At 54.0% G+C, this 17,744-nt stretch overlaps 1 protein-coding gene across 1 annotated transcript in view; it reads left to right on the top strand.

Annotated features, from left to right (window-relative positions):
- The window catches only part of CRACR2A (calcium release activated channel regulator 2A), a 96,192-nt gene that overhangs the window by 51,866 nt on the left and 26,582 nt on the right, over window positions 1-17,744 (top strand). The window contains 5 exon segments of the mRNA XM_032473054.1: window positions 6,324-6,414; window positions 8,631-8,726; window positions 10,599-10,736; window positions 10,738-10,787; window positions 15,301-15,372. Coding sequence (XP_032328945.1) covers window positions 6,324-6,414; window positions 8,631-8,726; window positions 10,599-10,736; window positions 10,738-10,787; window positions 15,301-15,372 — 447 coding nt within the window.

Below are 17,744 nucleotides of genomic sequence, written 5' to 3' on the forward strand. Positions count from 1 at the left end.
CTCTGGGCACAGTGCACTCTGTGAAGGTTAATTGATTTCCCGCGCCTGTGGGAGGCTGGCAGGGTCAGTTCTTGCTCCCTGCAAATTATCTCTGAAGGCCTCTCGGAATGTAAGCCTTGTAATTACCTGAGAATCACTATTCTCAGCCCTCCTTCCTTCCCACATGTCCCATCCATAACTCTTCAGTCCCTCTGTTCCTGTTCACGTGCACAGCCCATGCGCGCGCACACAAACACACACACACACACACACACACACACACACAGTCATCCTTCAGAGAGGCGCATCTTCTGAACTCAGACGCCCTGGATGGTACAGCATCCTCGAGCTGGGACCTGGGCATCTCAGCCTGGCGCTCAGGGGGCCCCACCCTTTCAGACCCATCACTTCCCGAGCAGCATCCTCAGTACCAAAGTGTTGTCCTTTGGCAAGGAAACTGCGGAAAATCTCCCTCTTCTGGACTCAGCCTTTCTTAGCTTTTCCCCTGAGGACCCTACACCCTCCCCACCATCGCAGCAGGGGGCCTTCTCCCGCTTCCTGCCTCAGCCAGAGCCCTGCAGTCACAGGTCACAGAATTGTGTCAGCTGGAGCTTGGAAAGGGCCTGCTTCATGGTGTGTGGCTTCTTCTGCCTGTTCCTTTCCTCTGTGCCACTTCAGCGTGGACTTGAAGTTCATAAATGCTCAATTCCTGGTGTGCAGAGACCATTCTGGAAGTCCAAATTGTTTTACCCCAAATGTGGCTTTACGAAGAATTTAATCAGTACTTTGTAATGTTGGTGGCTACCCAATGGATCTCTCTCCACACAGCCTTCTCTCCTGAGCCACCCCTCTGTGTCCGTCCCACGTCTTCTGTCCCTCCTGCCTCCCTGCTTCTGCACACATCCCTGCACACACCAGACAGCTGCGTGATTTTCCTTCAGTTTCTACTTGCCTCTTGGCTGAAATCTGAAGGAATTTTAGAGAAACAACTTTCAAAATGGGATCCCCAGGCCTCTGGAGGATCAGAGAACTTATTTAATTAGAATGTAGTAGATGCAGTCTCTCTGCTCCCTGTCACGCTGGACAAGCATTATCTGACTTAGTCCTGGTGACTTCTTTCTGACATAGATGTTACCACCTGATTTTCCAGATGCAGAAAACCTCAGGCTCGCTGACATAAGATGGCTTGTCCAAGGCCAGAAAGCTTATCAGTGTCAGAACCAGGATTTGAACAGAGGCTTTGTCACTCTGAGTCTCATGAACTCTAAGCCAGCTGTAGCTGTCAGCAGGGGATTATGGCCTAGACCACCCTGGACTCTGCAAGAGGGGCTATCCAGCCATTACAGGGAGACAGAAAGGAGAGGGTAAATAGTCGTGATCATGACTATTACCTACTCTCCCTGGCTCCTCATACGTCTGTCCTCTGTCCCCCTGAGAACTCATGTTTCTTTCCCTCCCTCTCTTTTCTCTCTCTCTTCTTTGTCTCCTCCTTCCTCTGTTGCTCAAAATAACTGGGCACAGATGGCATAGAATGAAATAATTAAACACATCCCTGGAGGAGCAGAGTGTTTTGAGAATGGCTAGTAGAAGACAGATTGCATATTTATGCCCACATGTTATTAATTAGTAGCTCAGAGAGCTTTGTTATAGATTGTTCTCCTTGTCTTGTTCAACATTTTTATTAATGGCATGAATAAAGGGAGATGAGAGAAAATATTTTGTAGTAATAAAAAAAAGTTCCATCCCTAAAGAAGATATAACAGATACAAACCCTTATGTACCAAACAACATAGCAACAAAATACATAAAGCAGAAACTTGGAAAAGCAAAAGGAAAATTGATAAAGACAAAACTTTAGAAGACTTTAGCAAACTTATCTCAAATTTGACATTCGTCTAGCAAAAAGCAGATTAAATATACAAAGTATTTGAAACATCAACCAGCAAGCTTGACTTAATAGATGACTGTGGAGTGGTTCTATGAGACATTCTTCTCATAGAACTTATGTAAAAACTGATCATATGGGGCTACAAAGGAAAGGCTAATAGATTTCAAAAAGTAAATTCCTTACCAATATATTCTCTTACAATAATACAATAAAACTAGAAACCAGTAATTTGTATATTTTTAAAAATGTTCCTCTAAGTAACTCTCAGATAAATAATCAAAACCGACATTGTGGATTATTTGGCTTACATTATGATTGAACATTCAAAGTATCAACACAGCTTGGAAGGTCACTGAGCAACCAGTTGGGACCCATTAAGATAGTGACAATCTAGAAAGATGGACTGAATCTAAACAAACATAAAATCTAACAGAATTACATTTGAGACCTTGCCAAAATCCAAAACGCCAGTGGCAGAAACACAAGGTGGGAGGGAGAGGATTCAGTGGTACCATCTTTAAAACAAAAACAAGCACACAGCCATAAGGTTTAGAGGTTTCAGCTGACAAACAGGCTCGGCATTCATCCACTGTAGTGTGGCTGCCAAGAAAAGTGAATGTGCTTCTGGGCTGCATGACTAGATACGTGGCGTCCGGATCAGGAGAGCAGTCATCCAGCTCCCACCTGCACCAATCAGACTCAATCAGACTGGGCATTCAGTGTGGGGCTGCGTGGACTGAGAAGGCTAAATTAGAGCCCATTCAGAGGAAGAGTAAAGGGGACGACGGTGAAAGGACTTACATAGAGGACAAATTCCACGTAAGACTGTGGCTGGCGGAAATGGAGAGGCGTGGCCTCAACTCAAGGCGACTCCTTCAAGTCTTAACACTGTTTTAAAATATCTGCAGAAGATGCACAAGGTCATAGAAAGGACATATTTCTATGGGGCAGAATATTCCATAGAAGAAAGAACTGCTTAGAGACCCAGCATTCCCTGCCACTGGGGCCGTTCTAACCCAGTTTGGGTGAATACTTGGTGGGGATATGGTAGCAAGGATTTAACACTGGAAAAATAGGTGGCTGGATCAGGCAAGCTTTCCAACCCTGCAGGTTTTGAATTCCCCTGGAATCCGGTATTCCCCCAATGTGGTCCATGGTCTTCTGAGTTTGGTAGCCAAAGCCTTAGTTAGCTGTATTTCCTACAGATTTGCAGCCTTAACAGTTTGAGCACAGGCCCCGTGGGTGACATAATGTCTGAGTGTTCACAACCTAGTTGCGACAGCATAAACCCAAAAGAAACCACTGTTCAGGACTTTAAAATGAAATGTTCCGGCAAAGACGTGTGGTGTCCTCGGAGGTCTGGGGTGGGGGGCAGTGCGCTGGGATTGATGGGGAAGTTCTCTTGGAAGAAGACCCCGAAGTCTGTTTGCGCACATCAGGCCGCACGAGTGGTTTCAGAGACGGTGGCCACAAGGGGTGGTTAATGAGCAAACATAACGGGCCGCCTCCTTCCTTCAGGGGCAGGACGCGGGGCGCCCGGCGCCGGGCTCTCTCCCGAGTCTCCCCCGGGGCCTGTTCCCACGGCCGCTGCGGGGCTCCCGGCGGGCAGGCTGCTGGCGCCGCAGCTCCTGCTCACCTGGGGATGCGCCGTGGATGGGTTGCTCCATCGGGAGGTGGTGTTGACCAGGCTTTCCGTTCTTCATCTTCCTGATGGTCTCTGACCCTTTCCAAACCCAGCAGCCTTTTCTCCTCGAAACCAAGACCGTCCTCCTTTGTGGGGGGCCGGCCCCCAGCCCGCCGCAGCCCCTGACAGCAATTACGACGGTAAATCAGACCTGACATGTGCTTAGGCTTCGTGGCTCCCACCGCTTTGCCCTCCCGTTCATCATTGCAACGAGGCCGGAGGGAACTCCAGCCCCTGGGGTCGCAGGAGGTCGGAGCACTTACCCAAGGTCGCATGGAGGAAATGAGCCGGCTCTGGGATCAGAACCCCGGTCTCCTGCCCCCTGAGCTGGTTCAGTGATGCGAGGGGTGTGCATAGGGCCTTCACGTTCCTATTCCCGGGGCTCAGGTGTCCAGCCCTGAGTCAGGGCTCACCCTCTGTAGTCACTTGGGCCTTGGCAGGAGGCCAGCTTTGTTCAAAAGCATTTCCAAAGTGTGGGTTCCGTGTCTGAGTCCGCTGGGGTCCAGGATGCTGGACGCCCACCGGGGTCCCAGGGCCTCTTGGCGGCGGGCACATCCTTTGTGGTGAGGGCTGGGGGAAGGTTCCCTTCAGAAGATCCATCTATCTTTCCTCTATTTCTTTTTTGTTTTGTTTTGAGCAATTTGCAAAGTTACTGACTTCACGACAACAAACTGACATGTGAGCACAAAAAGCATAGAGTTTATTAATTTAATTAAATAAAATTTCAAGTTAATATAACACATTTAATGATAGTGTAAAATGAATGCCCTGCGTGGTTATTAGGCCTGAATGGTAAACAGCTCATATGAATGGCTGTAATTAGTATTGCTTTAACAGCACCAAATCCATTTTTAAGTTTTTCTCATCTCCCTTTATTAGTTCTCTGGTACCCATGTGGCTGGAATCACTGTCTCTAAAGTTTTCCTCAGTACCATTTGCATCTAGCATCTGAATTTCTTTGCACACAGGAAGAGAAGTCCAGGGACCAAGGGAAGACCATCTTTCTTTCTGGAATTTTCATGAAAACGTATTCATTTGTGTCCCTGGGGTGGCCCTGTTCCACAGCAGGTGACTTCACTCCCTATTTCTTGCCACGATTTCCTTGTAGTTGTTATGGGTTAGCTAAGAACCAAAGTGACAGTCCAAACATTTGTCATTTACCAAGACAAGATTTCTCACTCTTAGCCAAAAAGACACGTGTTACTCTGGGGACGGGGAACCCAGTGGTGAACACAGAGCCTCCGCTCTTGGGGTCTTGGAGAGCTGTCCTCTCTCGCTCAGCATTCCCTGGGCCAATGTCATATTCACTCTAAGTCAGGCTGGTGGTCTTGGGGGTCCAACCAAGAAAGGGAGCAAAGACAGGTGAGTGACCTGGACCACGGAGACCCACACCAGTTCCTGTGTTTGGGTCGGTTTTGTGGTTTCTGTAGGACTGGAAGGATGCCAATCAAAATGGCAGTCTGTGCGTGTGGTTGTCAGTGCTCCCCCAACAGGCAGCGAGTGAGGAAGGGCAGGCGGTGGGCTGCGGGCAGCCTCGGGCAGCAGGGAGGGCGCCGGACCAGAGTCCCGGGGGACATCAAGATACAGGAGGTGTGTATTTGAAGGGTGGAAGGCTCTGAGGAATGAATGCTTTCCCATCCTTGGTGTGTTCTTCAGAATCTCCCTAGTACTTCTTAGAACTGAGAACCAGGGCTCTTTCCTCAATTATAAAAGCATGTTTCCTCGAGTAAAGGACGCAGAGGGGCAGCGGTTGCGTTTAGAAGGGCAGGTGCCGAAATTTGCGGTAGGTGTGTGTTGTGTGTTCCGAACAGACCTTGAGAGCCACACCATCCACCTGCTTGCTGGAGCCTAGAGCCCCCGTAACAGGAGACAAAGAGGGGAGGGAGGGGCCGCGAGGGCCTTTCATACGCCCTCTTTGGACAGGAGGCGTGAAGACGCAGTCCCCTGGGAAAGCCACGTGTAGTCACTTCCGGTCCTGGTTCAGGTGCTAACACCCGGTCCCTCCGTTTGAACTTGGGGGAGGACCCGTTACCGGGAGAGAAGGAGGAGCCGCCCTGGGGTGGCCCACAGACCTTGTCCCCGAGCCACGTCTGTCTCCGTCTCCGTGCAGGAGCCCAGCTACTTACTTCCTGTCCTGTGGGGCTCTCCAGAGGAGGAGAGGATGCTGAGAGCAGGGGTGAGGACGTGTCAGCACCACCCTCAGCATTTAACCCGCCTCGCCCTGTGCCGAGACGGCCTGAGCCCTTGGCCAGGTGTGGGGCCCTTCCTTTAGAGGGGTGTGGTGACGGTGGTGGCGGTCACCACCAGTGCCCCTCTGGAAAATCTGCTGAGAAGTGCGGGTCACACAAAGTTCAGCACACAATTTCCAGGCGAGTACAGTTCAGACGGTGCTGATGGAGCTGGGCAGAGGGACAGCATCCAAAGGGGGAAAGAGAGAAGCCAAGAAACCAAGCAGAAAAGAAGCCAACACGACACACCTTTGTGCTGCCGACACCACAGGGATCAGTGGGCAAGCAGATGGTGAGCGTAGCAGAGGCAGGTGGGCTGCTGCTGACGCCGAGCAGAGGACAGGAAGCTAGAGCCGGGGGAGTTACGGCCAGGAGACAGGAGGACGAGAGGGTCCGGCCAGGCCCCTGGGGTCAGCTGGCCCTGCAGCCTTGGCTGACCTGACCTGCGATGCGGTCACCCTCTCCTCCCGGAGCTCCGGGACTCCCCACCGCGGGACAAGGGGGTCTTGGTGTCGATCTCATCAGACTTTGCTTCTGTCGGCAGGAAAATTACTGCTTATGACGAAGAAATCCAGCACCTCTATGAGGAGATGGAGCAACAAATCAAAAGCGAGAAGGAGAAGTTCCTCCTGAAGGTAAGAGCGCCCGTCCCGGGGTCTGGTTGTGGGCCAGGCTGAACCCTCACCTGCCCGGACCGCCTCCCCCTACTAAGCCTGCAGGGCGCCCGCCGCCCACCGCACTGTTGGCTTCCTGTTTCTCTGCGTTGTTGGTTTTTTCCAAGGCAGTCGTCACCTTCAACATGGTGCATCATTTACTGGTTGGTTTATTCTTATCGACTATGATCCACCTGCTCCTTCTAACATGTGAGCCCCATAGGGGGAGATCTTTATCTGACGCACTGACACAGCCGCAGCACCTCCACCACGCCTGGGGCATAGTCAGCAGGTGCTCGGCGTGTGTGTTGAATCAATGAATGAATGAACAAGTGAGCGAACGAAGGAAGGAATAAATGCACAAAAGGATGAAGGTACCTTACCAGTGGGAGCAGCCTGAAGCCTGGGCCAGGCCTGGGCCGGTCCCGAGACCTACACGGCAGGCACCCCCGAGCGCACCAGCCCGTCCCGCTCCATGCCCAGCAGCCCCCTCAGTAGACCCAGGGCTTCCCCCTTCCCCTTCGGCACCTAGAGAATTTAACTCCCAGAGCAACGCAAACTCCTCCCCTTCTCAATGCCCGGGGGAGAGACGTCAAACTCACACCCCTGCTTCTAGCCTGTCCTTCGCCTTCCCCCAAGCCCTGATGTTTGTCTTGGGAGGTCAGAACCAGTGACGTCCCCTCCTTTTCCAGGCTAAGCAGGGTCCTTTGGGGGACACATTCCTTAAACAGAGCTACAGGGAATGCTCTATGATCCGTTTTTGGATTATCCACTGAGTGGGTTCTCAGCAGAAAAGTCTTCGGTCTCAAATGGCGTTCTCCTGGCTTAGTCCAAGCCATGACAAAAATACCATAACCCGGTGGCTTATACACAACTAGTATTTATTTCGCACAGTTTTGGAGGCTAGAAGCCCACGGCAGTGGGCCAGCACGGCCGGGTTCTGCCGAGCGCCCTGCTCCGGGCTGCGGGCTGCCCACCGCTCTCTCTGTCCTCGGGTGGACAGGCAGGCCCCCTGGCATCTCCGATGGGGGCCCGAATCCCACTGACGTGGGTTCTGGGGCCCACCTCCTGGGGCCATCACCTTGGGAGTTAAGAGTCAGCATAGAATTTTGAACACGGGACCCCGTCACCCGCTGCCTCTCAGCGCAGATCTGAGCTGTTGTCAGGCCCCTTCCCTCTTCCTTGGTGCAGGCTGGTTTGAACCGGTCTTTCATTTTACACTGCTTCCGATTATCCACACCGCAGCCCCATTTACGATCACAGGTGTCCAGACTGAGAGGGCGTCTGAATGCCTCCCGGAAAAAGCCAGTCATGTTCTCCCAGGGCCCCTGCACGCGGGTTGGTATTTCCAGACCGCCCCCGCTTACTTCTTAGGGCTCCCATGCGTTCCGGCTGTGTCCGGACACACAGACAGGACTCAGCTCCTCCCCTTGCAGACACGGCCAGAGCTTTCCAAGAACGGCAGCTTCCCCCCACCCCGGCCCCACAAATAGGACAGCCACCCCCTTTACCCCAGTGGCCTTCTGCTCAGAGGGGCTGAGCTCTGGGGGGCATTTAGCCCCCTCTACCCAAACCATGACTAAGTCAAAGGTCGTAGCTGAGGAAAGAGGTGGGCGTCCAGAACAAAGGGTGGGCCAAGGCCCAGGGGTGGGGAATGGGAAGAGGTCGGAGGAGAAAAATTTTCGGCCAGGTGTGCACCAGTGAGGCCGCCTGAGCACGCCTGCACCTCCACCTCTCCCCTCCTGCCCCGGCTTCTCCCTCCTCGGTGCCTCTGAGACCCAAACGCCTTTCAGCCTCAGTGCTTAGATTCATGCTGTTTGCATAAACACGGAAGCTGTGAAGATGTGTTTGGCCAGGCTGTTAAGCCCCTGGGTACACAGGCTTCGCCTGGCACAGCGTGAGGACGGCGGGGCTACAGTTGAGGACAGCTGGGAAGGCTGGACCCCTGGTTGGATCTCTCCATCTCTCGCGCTGTGAGTCCACGAGGGAGATATTCAACCACCTGCACATCCAGCTCCATCATCACAGGCCCCCTCAATGCTCTGTGCCGGCGAGGCAGTGAGACACCGGGAGCCTGTGGGAAGGACCTCAAGGTCCAAAGGATGGGCGGGCCCTGTGGTTGAGCAGAGTCAAGGCGGAAAAAAATCTCCATCCCAGGTGCATTTGGGCCTCATGTGTCGCTCTTCCTGGCTTGGCAGGACACGGAGAGGTTCCAGGCCCGCAGTCAGGAGCTGGAACAGAAGCTGTTCTCCAAGGAGCAGGAGCTGGAGCAGCTGACCCAGAAACAGAAGCGGGTACGTTCCTGTCCAGTGTCCTCAGAGGGCCAGACCCTTCCTCCCCCTCTGCTCTGGCTCCTGCCCGCTCTCCCTGCCATTCGCTTAAGGACTTTTTCTTTCCATCTGAGAAGCAGCATTTAGCTATACAAAAGAGAGCATTAGAAATTATAGGTAATTCCAAGTTAAAGCCTTTACCTCTCCCATGCCAGGTGTTGCACTTGGGAAAATTGCCTGAGAATTCCCCCTCGAGGTTCCTGCAGGTATCATCATATGATTCTGCCCAGGAGCCGCCAGAAGGCCAAAGTGTAACATGTTTCCTGTAGCCTGTGTGAGGCAGGGCGGGGATGCTGAGGTAGGCAGGACACGGTCACTGATATCTGGAGGGAGGCTGCGGACTGTCACGTCTTCCTGCCAGGATGGCCAGGGGTGCCTCCAGGTGGAAGAGACTCTTCAAAGGTCAGCTTGGCCATCCCGTCTTCTCGTGTGCCGGACAAGGTGCACCAGCGTCCTTTGGGATGATTCCCGTCACCCTCCAGGATGGAGGCAGACACCTGAGCGCCAGAGACGGGCTGAGTGGTACACTGTGTGGGGTGGTGTCCTTCCACCACGGCTGGGAGACCGACTACCGAGGCACACCTCACGCTCGCAGCCTCCTCTCCAAAGCAAGGGCTCATAGAGCAGAGAGGCCCGGATTCCACTTGGCCTCCTGTTTTGTTTTGTCTGATGCTGGAAGGAATCCAGCCCTGGACAGACCCAGACGCATTGCTTCCATGTGAATAGAGAGGGCTGTTTTTAGCGACACATTAAAATCGCTTGAAGACACCCCATGCTAAGGCTGGAGACCGCATCACTCCCGTGAGCACCCAACCTGTAGAGTTTGGTTTCTCTCCCGCAGCAAGATGCTCTCAGCGCCTTCCCCTCCCCCTGCACAGACGCTCCTTGTTCCCTTCCTCCTCCTCACTCTTCTGCATTAAGTTCTTACCGATTAGACTTACCCTCCGCTGAATGATTGCCACCCCACTTAGTTACTGCTTGCTCGCCTGATTACACAGGAGCATCTTGAGAATCATACAAGCTTCCTTGTTGCGGCTTCCTCCTCCTCCTTCTGGCCACGTTCATTGCACTGAACAGCGTGATGGTCTGTTTGCCTTGCTTTGAGTCTTCCTCTGGTGAGAGGGCTGGAAGCGCTGCGCAGCATCACCACCAGCCAAGGAAAGCTGAGGTGATACAAACACAGGTTTTCAGTTGCTTCAGGGACATGAGAAGTGGTGTGTGTCTGGTTTGACCTGTCTGAGCTGTTTCCTAAGAGTTGCCAGGGTTTCTGGCTACTGACACCAAGCTTCTCTGGATTCAAGGAGCTGGACTGACTCAGCGTAGAGGAGGAAAGGGAATAAACGGGTGGACTCTTAGGATTGACGACCGGGAGGGGTGGTTTTATGAAAACGGCATCACCTGTTCCCGCCTCCATCGAGGACCAAGGAAAGGAAACTGCCATAAAGGAGAAGAGGGAGTTAGGTCAGATCTCAAGACCACCGATGAGACCACTGATGAGACGATAAGGCTCTCTGCCACCGGGGCAAGGGACACAGACGACGTGGCAGTTTCCTTCCCTGGCGGTCTCTGGGTGGCGCCGCTCCCGCGGCCTGTTCGGTGGCCCCGCTGAGACAGGGACGGGACAAGGTGTGCTCTGGAAGCCCGCCTGCCTCCGAGAGTGTGCGTGTGTGAACGAAGGGGAAAACAAAGCTCCCCGAGGCTGGAGGTAGTGAGGGGCCGCGGGGCAGGTTCAGCCCAGCAGGCGGGGAAATTGGGGTGGCGGGGTGGCGGGGGCAGGCCAGCCTGCCCGTGGCGGTGCTCACCCTCTGCACACCCCTCGCCCCGGTTCCTTTCCAGCTGGAAGGCCAGTGCGCCGCCCTGAGCGATGACAAGCAGGAAACCAGGGCCGAGAACACCAAGCTGAGACTCACAAACCAGGAGCTGGCCCGGGAGCTGGAGCGGACAGCCTGGGAGCTGCAGGAAGCGCAGCAGCAAGCTGGAGAGCCTGCAGCGAGAGGCCTGCCAGCTGCACCAGGAGAAGGAGATGTGAGCTCAGCCCCTGCACCCCCGCGCTGCCCTCGGGCTCCATCCCCTGCTGTGAGCCTGTCAGCACTGCCCCCTACCCTCCCGACCCCCCTCCTTGCTCATAACATAGGGCTGCGGCTCCTCGAACCTCTGTCTAGGATCCTGAGACCAGTAAGCAGGCCAGCTCTGTGCCAGGCGTTACCGGGATGGATGAGACACGCAGAGTCTCATTCTGGGGAAATGCACTATGTAATTAGACAGACGCTGTCCAGCCAACAGGTGGAAGGCGGGCTGCGGGAGAGCTGAGTGGAGCAGAGACCTCGCGTGGCCGTCGTGCTCCGGAGACCTGGGAGACCGAGGTGGTCAGGGCGGAGCAGGGGGACTTCCGAGGGCAGTGTATGGTTCCGTGGGGCCCTGGGAGCTTCCCTCCGCTCTGCCTGTCCTTTTCCCCGACCAGCCCTCCTCTCCGGGGGCCCAGTGGGGAATCCCATGTCTCTCCCAGCCCGGTTTGCTGACAAACTGCTGCTTTCGGTGTCCAGGGCTGGGTCTGCACCTGAGTGAGAGGGGTCCCTGAGGAATGAGTCTCAGGAGCATCCAGCTTTGAGAACAAGTGTGTTCTGAGGCCCGGGGGGGAGGAATCCCTCTAGTGTATCTGTTCATTCGTGGATCCGTGCGTTCATTGGCTCAGTCACGTGGCAAACGTTTGTTGAAAGCTACTGAGTTCGGGGACTGTACTGGGCACTGAGCATACCTCACTTGGGTGGAAAGTCCGACATTATCTCATTGGACCTTCTCAGTATCCTGTTGTAGCAGCTACTCTTATTATCAGCTCTGATTTACGGACGAGGAAACCGAGGTCCAGAGGTGTTCAGTAACTGTCCCAGGATGCTGAGTGCTGGCCACACGTGGCTGACTCCAGAAAGTGTGTGCACAGGACGGGGACCGGCCATCATTCATACACTCGTGCATTCACTCTGCAAAATTTACCTGTGGGCTTGGTCCCGGGCTGGGCAGGGTATGAAGTCTGATTGCAGAGGGAAGAGCCGTCTTACTCACCCAGGCTTGGTGTTTTCCACATGTTAACAACTCTCCTTGTTCAAAAGCCTTGACTTGAGTGTTGGCAAAACCTTGGTCCATCGGCCTAGATCGCATGGTTCATTGTCTGACTCACGTGTGGGGTGCTGCAGTGGTTGGGACTGATCAGGGGGAGAGGGGGGAGATGTGTTTGGGTTTGGAGTTTTACTGGAGTGAGATATCTCCCGCCAAAAAACAGATGCATTCCCAAGCCGTTGACTTAAAGCACAACCAGCCTCGCCGTCCCCACGCTTGGGGCACCAGGGGAAGGACAGTGTATTTCCTTGTAAACAAGCAGAATCCTTTCCTCCTCGTTGAGAGCAGGTCAACAAGGCGTTTGCCTTTACAAATAGAATGAAGGATTCGGGCTCTTAAAATTCAATCAAGTTCTAAAAGCAGCAAACATCTGCAGGCTGGAGAGCAGCAAAAGGAAGCGAGCGGCCACCCACCGGAGCCGGGGTAACGGCTCAGCGTGGGGACCGCACTCTTTCTCAAGTCTTATCTTAATTAACCAAGCCGGAGATGCAATCTCTGGAGGCTGGAAATTGAAAAAGAGGGAAGGAGGGTTAGAAGGGAGAGATAAATGACTGCAGAACCTTCAGGACTTGTCTGGCGGCATCTCGTGCAGCCGGAGGGCGCGCTGGAGCCCAGGAGAGCCAGCCTTGTCTGGGGAGGCTGGGAGAGAAGGGCAGCCTGTCCTCTGCAGGGCGGGATCCCAGCCCAGCGGTGCTGATGGGACCTTCATGCTCAAACCCTCCTCTTCATTTGACAAAGGAAAGAAACTGAGGCTCAGAGAGGGATAGTGACCAACCCACGGCCACTCAGCTCGTTAGGGCTGGAAAACGAGGTCAGAGCCCCGTCCTTCTGACGCCCAGGTTTCCCTGCCAGTGCCCCGCTGCCTGACACTGCTCCCGAGCAGCTGGGCGCCAGGAGGGGGAGCTTCTGGGTAAACAGACTCCGTCGTGTATTAGCTAGAATTCACAATGGGCAAAATGAATCTTCCTGTGCTCTGAAGGTGCTCAGGGAAGGAGAATGAGATTTTAAAGTCAGATAAAGAAGGAGCAATCAAGCAGGAGAGATAACAGGAAGACGGAGTTCAGCTGCAAAGCAGCTCCTCTGTCTGTGTTGTTAACTACCTTTCCTTTTGGATAGGTTGTTAATGACAAGGCACAAATTCGAACAGCACAGAAGGATGTACACTCAGAGGCTGGCCCCCTCCCCTGACTCCCGGCCTCCCGTCACCCCTTGATCCTTCCAGAGTGTTCCTCTGCATACGCAGGCGTGCATGGACACACACACACACATTTTTCATTCACAAAGTGGCAGCACACGGTTCTACGTTTGCCTGCATTTTTCACTTGGCAGATCTTTTGGAGAGTGCTCTGTTTTTCATTCCTTCTCATAAAAACACAGCCCACAGCCACTTCCTCCAGGCAGCCACAAACCTCTCACCGGTCACTACCACGAAATGGCGAGTTCTGCCCCTTTCACTTCATGCATCAGCCAGACGTAAACTTGTGGAATGTCTAGGTTAGAAGGACCTTAAGTGTCATTTAGTCAAATATTCAAGTGTCCTTTTTTTTCAGAAATGCTTTTCTTTTTGTTAACACACGAAAAATCTGAATATTTATGTGTGTGTGTTTAAACAGACAGAGGTATGCCTACTAGACAAACAGAGGTGTATTTGCACCACTACATGCCAGGTACGTGTGTGTGTTTGCACAGCTCGGAGGTCCGCTGGTGCTGTGTAAGGAGACCCGCCCCTGGAATGCCTTATGATGTGGGAATTAGCCCTGCAGTAAAATGGTCTGAGAATCCAGCCCTTAGGTCTCCAGTGAGTGAGCATCCTTAGAGGGGAACGCCGTCTGCTCCCGGCTGCCCCCAGAAAGAAGCAGGGCCTGGGGTTGGGGTCGGGGGGCCCCAGGGCTGGGCATGGGCCACCTTGGCTCCCAGGGCACCAGGCAGCGAACAGGCAGCTGTGCTGATCCCATGATGCTGATCAGAGCAGAGTCCCCGACAGGGATCATGGGAAATGCATTGTTTTCCCTCAAGTTGAAATTAAATATAATTGGGGATGAAATGTTCGGAGTTTGCAGCTCCTCAGGAGCCAGAGAAGTTTCGTTGCTTAATTAGGATTGTCTCAGGTGAACTTAGACTCTGATTCAGTCTGTTACCGTCGAAAATTGACTTTATAATTGTTCTATAAAGGGGAAAAACCCGCAGATACCTCTTAAGGAATTAGCTTGGCAGGCGAGTCCCGCGGCCCCAGCCAGCGGTGCTGCTCTTGCCAGCCCAGCAAGACCATCGACGGGGGGTACGTCCCTGCCCAGCCCAGGCGGTGCACAGTCCAGGCAGCCCTGACAGCCTGTGGACATGACAGATTTATCGGGCGTAAGGTGCTCCCTGTGGAAAACCATGCTGTGGTTTGGATTCGAGGGCCATTGGACCCTTTGCAGTAAGCCTGAGGGACATTTAAAATCTCTGCGCCATGGTGCAGAGCCCAGAAGGAAGCATGGAGGCAGAGCTGTACAGTTAAGCAAGGCTCCTTTTCCAGTGTCACTCAGTTCTGCTTTATGTTTTTCTGTTCTTCTCTGAGCGGGGCCGAATTCCTCGCCTACCCCACTCCTCCCTTCCATCTCTCCTCCTCCCTCCACCCCTGCTGGCCCCTCCTTCCACCCTCTCCCCTCCCTTCCTTCCCACCACTGTTTGCTGCCTGTGCCCCCAAGCCGGGCACCGCGTGGAGGGTGCAGGTGTAAGGAGAGCGCACACGGCCCCCGCCTTGCAGCCTAAACTGCCCTCCAGCGACCCCACGCATCGCTCAGCATCTCTCTCCCCTCCCTCAAAACTCCTAGGAATGAAATGCTCACACGGTGGTACGAAGGACGGATGACGCTTGATAGCATTAAATCTCTGCTTTGTAGCTAGAGATAAGAAATCCTAAGTCAGAGAAATGAATGGCCAACAGTAGAAATTCCAGACATCTGGGAACAGATCAGAGGCTGTTGGGGGCAGGTGGGAAAGGAAAAATGATTCTTCAGTGGCTCCTGAAAACGAAGTAAACCAGCGTGGGGTAGGAGGAAGCGCACCAGCTCGCTCTGTGGTTGGTCCGGAGCAGCGTGCTGACTCTGACCCCTGACCTCCGGTGCGAGCTGGGAGCGGTGCAGTCATCACTAGGGCGCGTTCTTGGGCCGGGGGCCGGGGGCTGGATTAGAACCCTGGCCCAGTCATGGGTCGTCCGTGTGACCTTTGACCGTCTGTGTCTGTAAAGTGGGGATAATGGCGGCTTCCAGACAGCGGCCCTGCGATGACTGGCTGAGATCTGGCTGAAGCCCCTGCGCTGAGCCGTGCTCTGCAGCGGGAGGCCGGCGGGGTCCCACTCGGGGGTCGGGGGTCTGGCTGCAGCCCCACCTGCCTGGCTCCCGGGCGTGTCTGCTCATCTCTGCCGTCTGCCTCCTCCTAGGGAAGTGTACCGCGTGACGGAGAGCCTGCAGCGGGAGAAGTCGGGGCTCCTGAAACAGCTGGATTTCCTGAGGTGCGTCCGCATCCCCACGCCTGAGGTTGAGAGGGGCAGCCCAGAGTCTCCCCCGCCTGCCGGGAGAGCGCCCTCGTCCCCCTGGCCCCGCCTACTTTTGGGCAGCAGAGTGCCACCTTTCCGCCACGTTTGGTCCATTCACATGCGCCGCCCTCCCCTCCCAGGCTGCACCTTCGCGGGCGGGCGTGGTGTTGCTGGGCACCGGCTCTGGACTCGCTCGAGTAGGAGGGGCCGGAATTTATTGAGCATCTGCCCTGTGCCAGACGCTGTGTCTCCAGCTTCACAGATCTTGGGGAAGGAGGGCAGTTGTTAATCCAGGAGTTAACTGATGAGGAAGTCAGTGTCAGAGAAGTAAAGCCATTTGCCAAAAGTGCCCCAGATCCTCGCTGCTGGAGCAGAACTGAGACCCGTATCTGGCTGACTGTCTTGATCCTGCTGTCTTCCATTCATGTTTGTTGAATGAGTACATGAATCACAGACGGGGCACCAAGGAAAGGGTTTAGCAGTTTCCTCGGTCTGCTAAACCCACTGTGAGTTCAAAGCCCGTGGTCTGGCATTCATAGCTCATCGGCTTGGGTTGGCATACGCCACCCCCCTAAAAAAAACCAAAAAAACAGCCAACTCAGACGTATGTGGAGAAAGATGAAAGTTTCCGTTTTGCCTCCAGAGTTTCTGAGCTGCTGTACACACTGCCTGCCAGACACCCCTCGATAAACAAGGACTTTGAATTCTGGTTTTTAAAGTGCGAATGGTTTTGAATCAGGTACATTATGAAGGTTTTAGGGTTTTTTTTTTTAATTTGAAAGCAAGGTAAGGTCACCGTGACCGACACTGTTGCAGCCGCTCAACAGAAACATGCTTCAGCCTGAATGCGTTTCAGATCCGCTTCACTCAAGACGTGATTCCAAAGGCTGGGGCCGTGGGAGAGGGTCATGGTGGCCAAGTTCTAATCCTTAGGAGAGAAGGTCCTGATTCATAGAAGGTTTCAGCTGAAGGCAGAGAACAAGATGGACAAGTCTGAGTTTGGTTTTTTTTTTTTCTTTTGTCTATTGTTCTTAGAAAAACTAAAAGGGCAGATTCAGCGTGAGTGCGCAGGGGAGGATGCCAAGGCAGCACGCTGCCACTACTTTGGGTCTTTTTAATGGAGACCAGCATCCATGCAGAATCCCAGCCAGACGCCTCTCTGTGCCATCGCCTGGCCCCCCAAGTCGGCTGGTGAGAGCCCAGATGCGGAGGGAGGCCCACAGCAGCCCCCTCCCCACAGTGAGGTCACCAGGTAGCGACAGAGAAACCAGGATCAGGGAGAGAGGGAGCTGGGAGTGGGTGGGACAAGAGGACAGCGGGAATGGGTGCGGGGATCAGGACACCGGCTGGGGGGTGACCGGGCCAGGAGGGGCTGCCCTCCCAAGGCAAATGGGGGCAAAAGGAAGCAATTTGGGGTGCCCAGTAGGAACGTGTGCTTTGCAGCTGGATCTGGTTCAAAACCCAGGGCCGCCCCTGGTGAACCGTGTGACCTTGGGCAGTTGTCCACCAGCTGGCGCCTGAATTTTCTCACGCAGACAAACTTATTTACAAAGCAGAAAGAGACTCACAGACGTAGAACACAAACTTATGGTGACCAGGAGGGAAAGAGGGCGGGAAGAGTTAAACTGGGAGTTTGAGATTTGCAGGCACTAACTTCCATATATGAAATAGGTAAACAACCAGGTCCTACTGCCCAGCACAGGGAACCATATTCACTATCCTGTAGTGACCTATAATGGAGAAGAATATGAAAAGGAATATGTGTACGTATATGTATGACTGAAACATGCTGCACACCAGATATTGGCACAACATTGTAAACTGACTAGACTTCAATATATGGGCCAATCATCAGGGCCCCACCCTTGTCCCTGCACTCTCTTCTCAGCACAGCGTCTTCTTTTAAAACTTGAGTCCGGTCTAGACACTCCACAGCCAACCACCCCCCACCACGGCTCCAGATCTCACTGGGATCAAACCCGAGCCCCTACAGTGGTGCACAGGCCAGGGATGGAGGGCTCCCACACCACCCATCTCATCTCTGACCTCCTCCTCTGAGCACCTGCTCCCTCCTCTCTGTTCCCCTGTATCCTGACAACAGGCTTTGCCCTGGCTGGTCCCCCGTCCGTGATGAAGTCTCCCCCACCCTCCCCAAGCCGCTGCTCAGACGCCACCTTCCTGGAGAGGCCTTCCCTGACCACCCTCCATCTCTGGCCCTCTTTATTCCACTTGCCCGCTTGATTTTTCTCAATAGCATTGATCCCTGAGCTAAAATGCCAATGCCCTGGGGGGGGGGGAGGAACTTTGTCTCGCAGCCCTCAGGGTACTCCTGGTGGCTGGAGCGGAGC

Source organism: Camelus ferus, chromosome 34, assembly GCF_009834535.1.
Source record: "Camelus ferus isolate YT-003-E chromosome 34, BCGSAC_Cfer_1.0, whole genome shotgun sequence".
Classification (NCBI taxonomy): Eukaryota; Metazoa; Chordata; class Mammalia; order Artiodactyla; family Camelidae; genus Camelus; species Camelus ferus.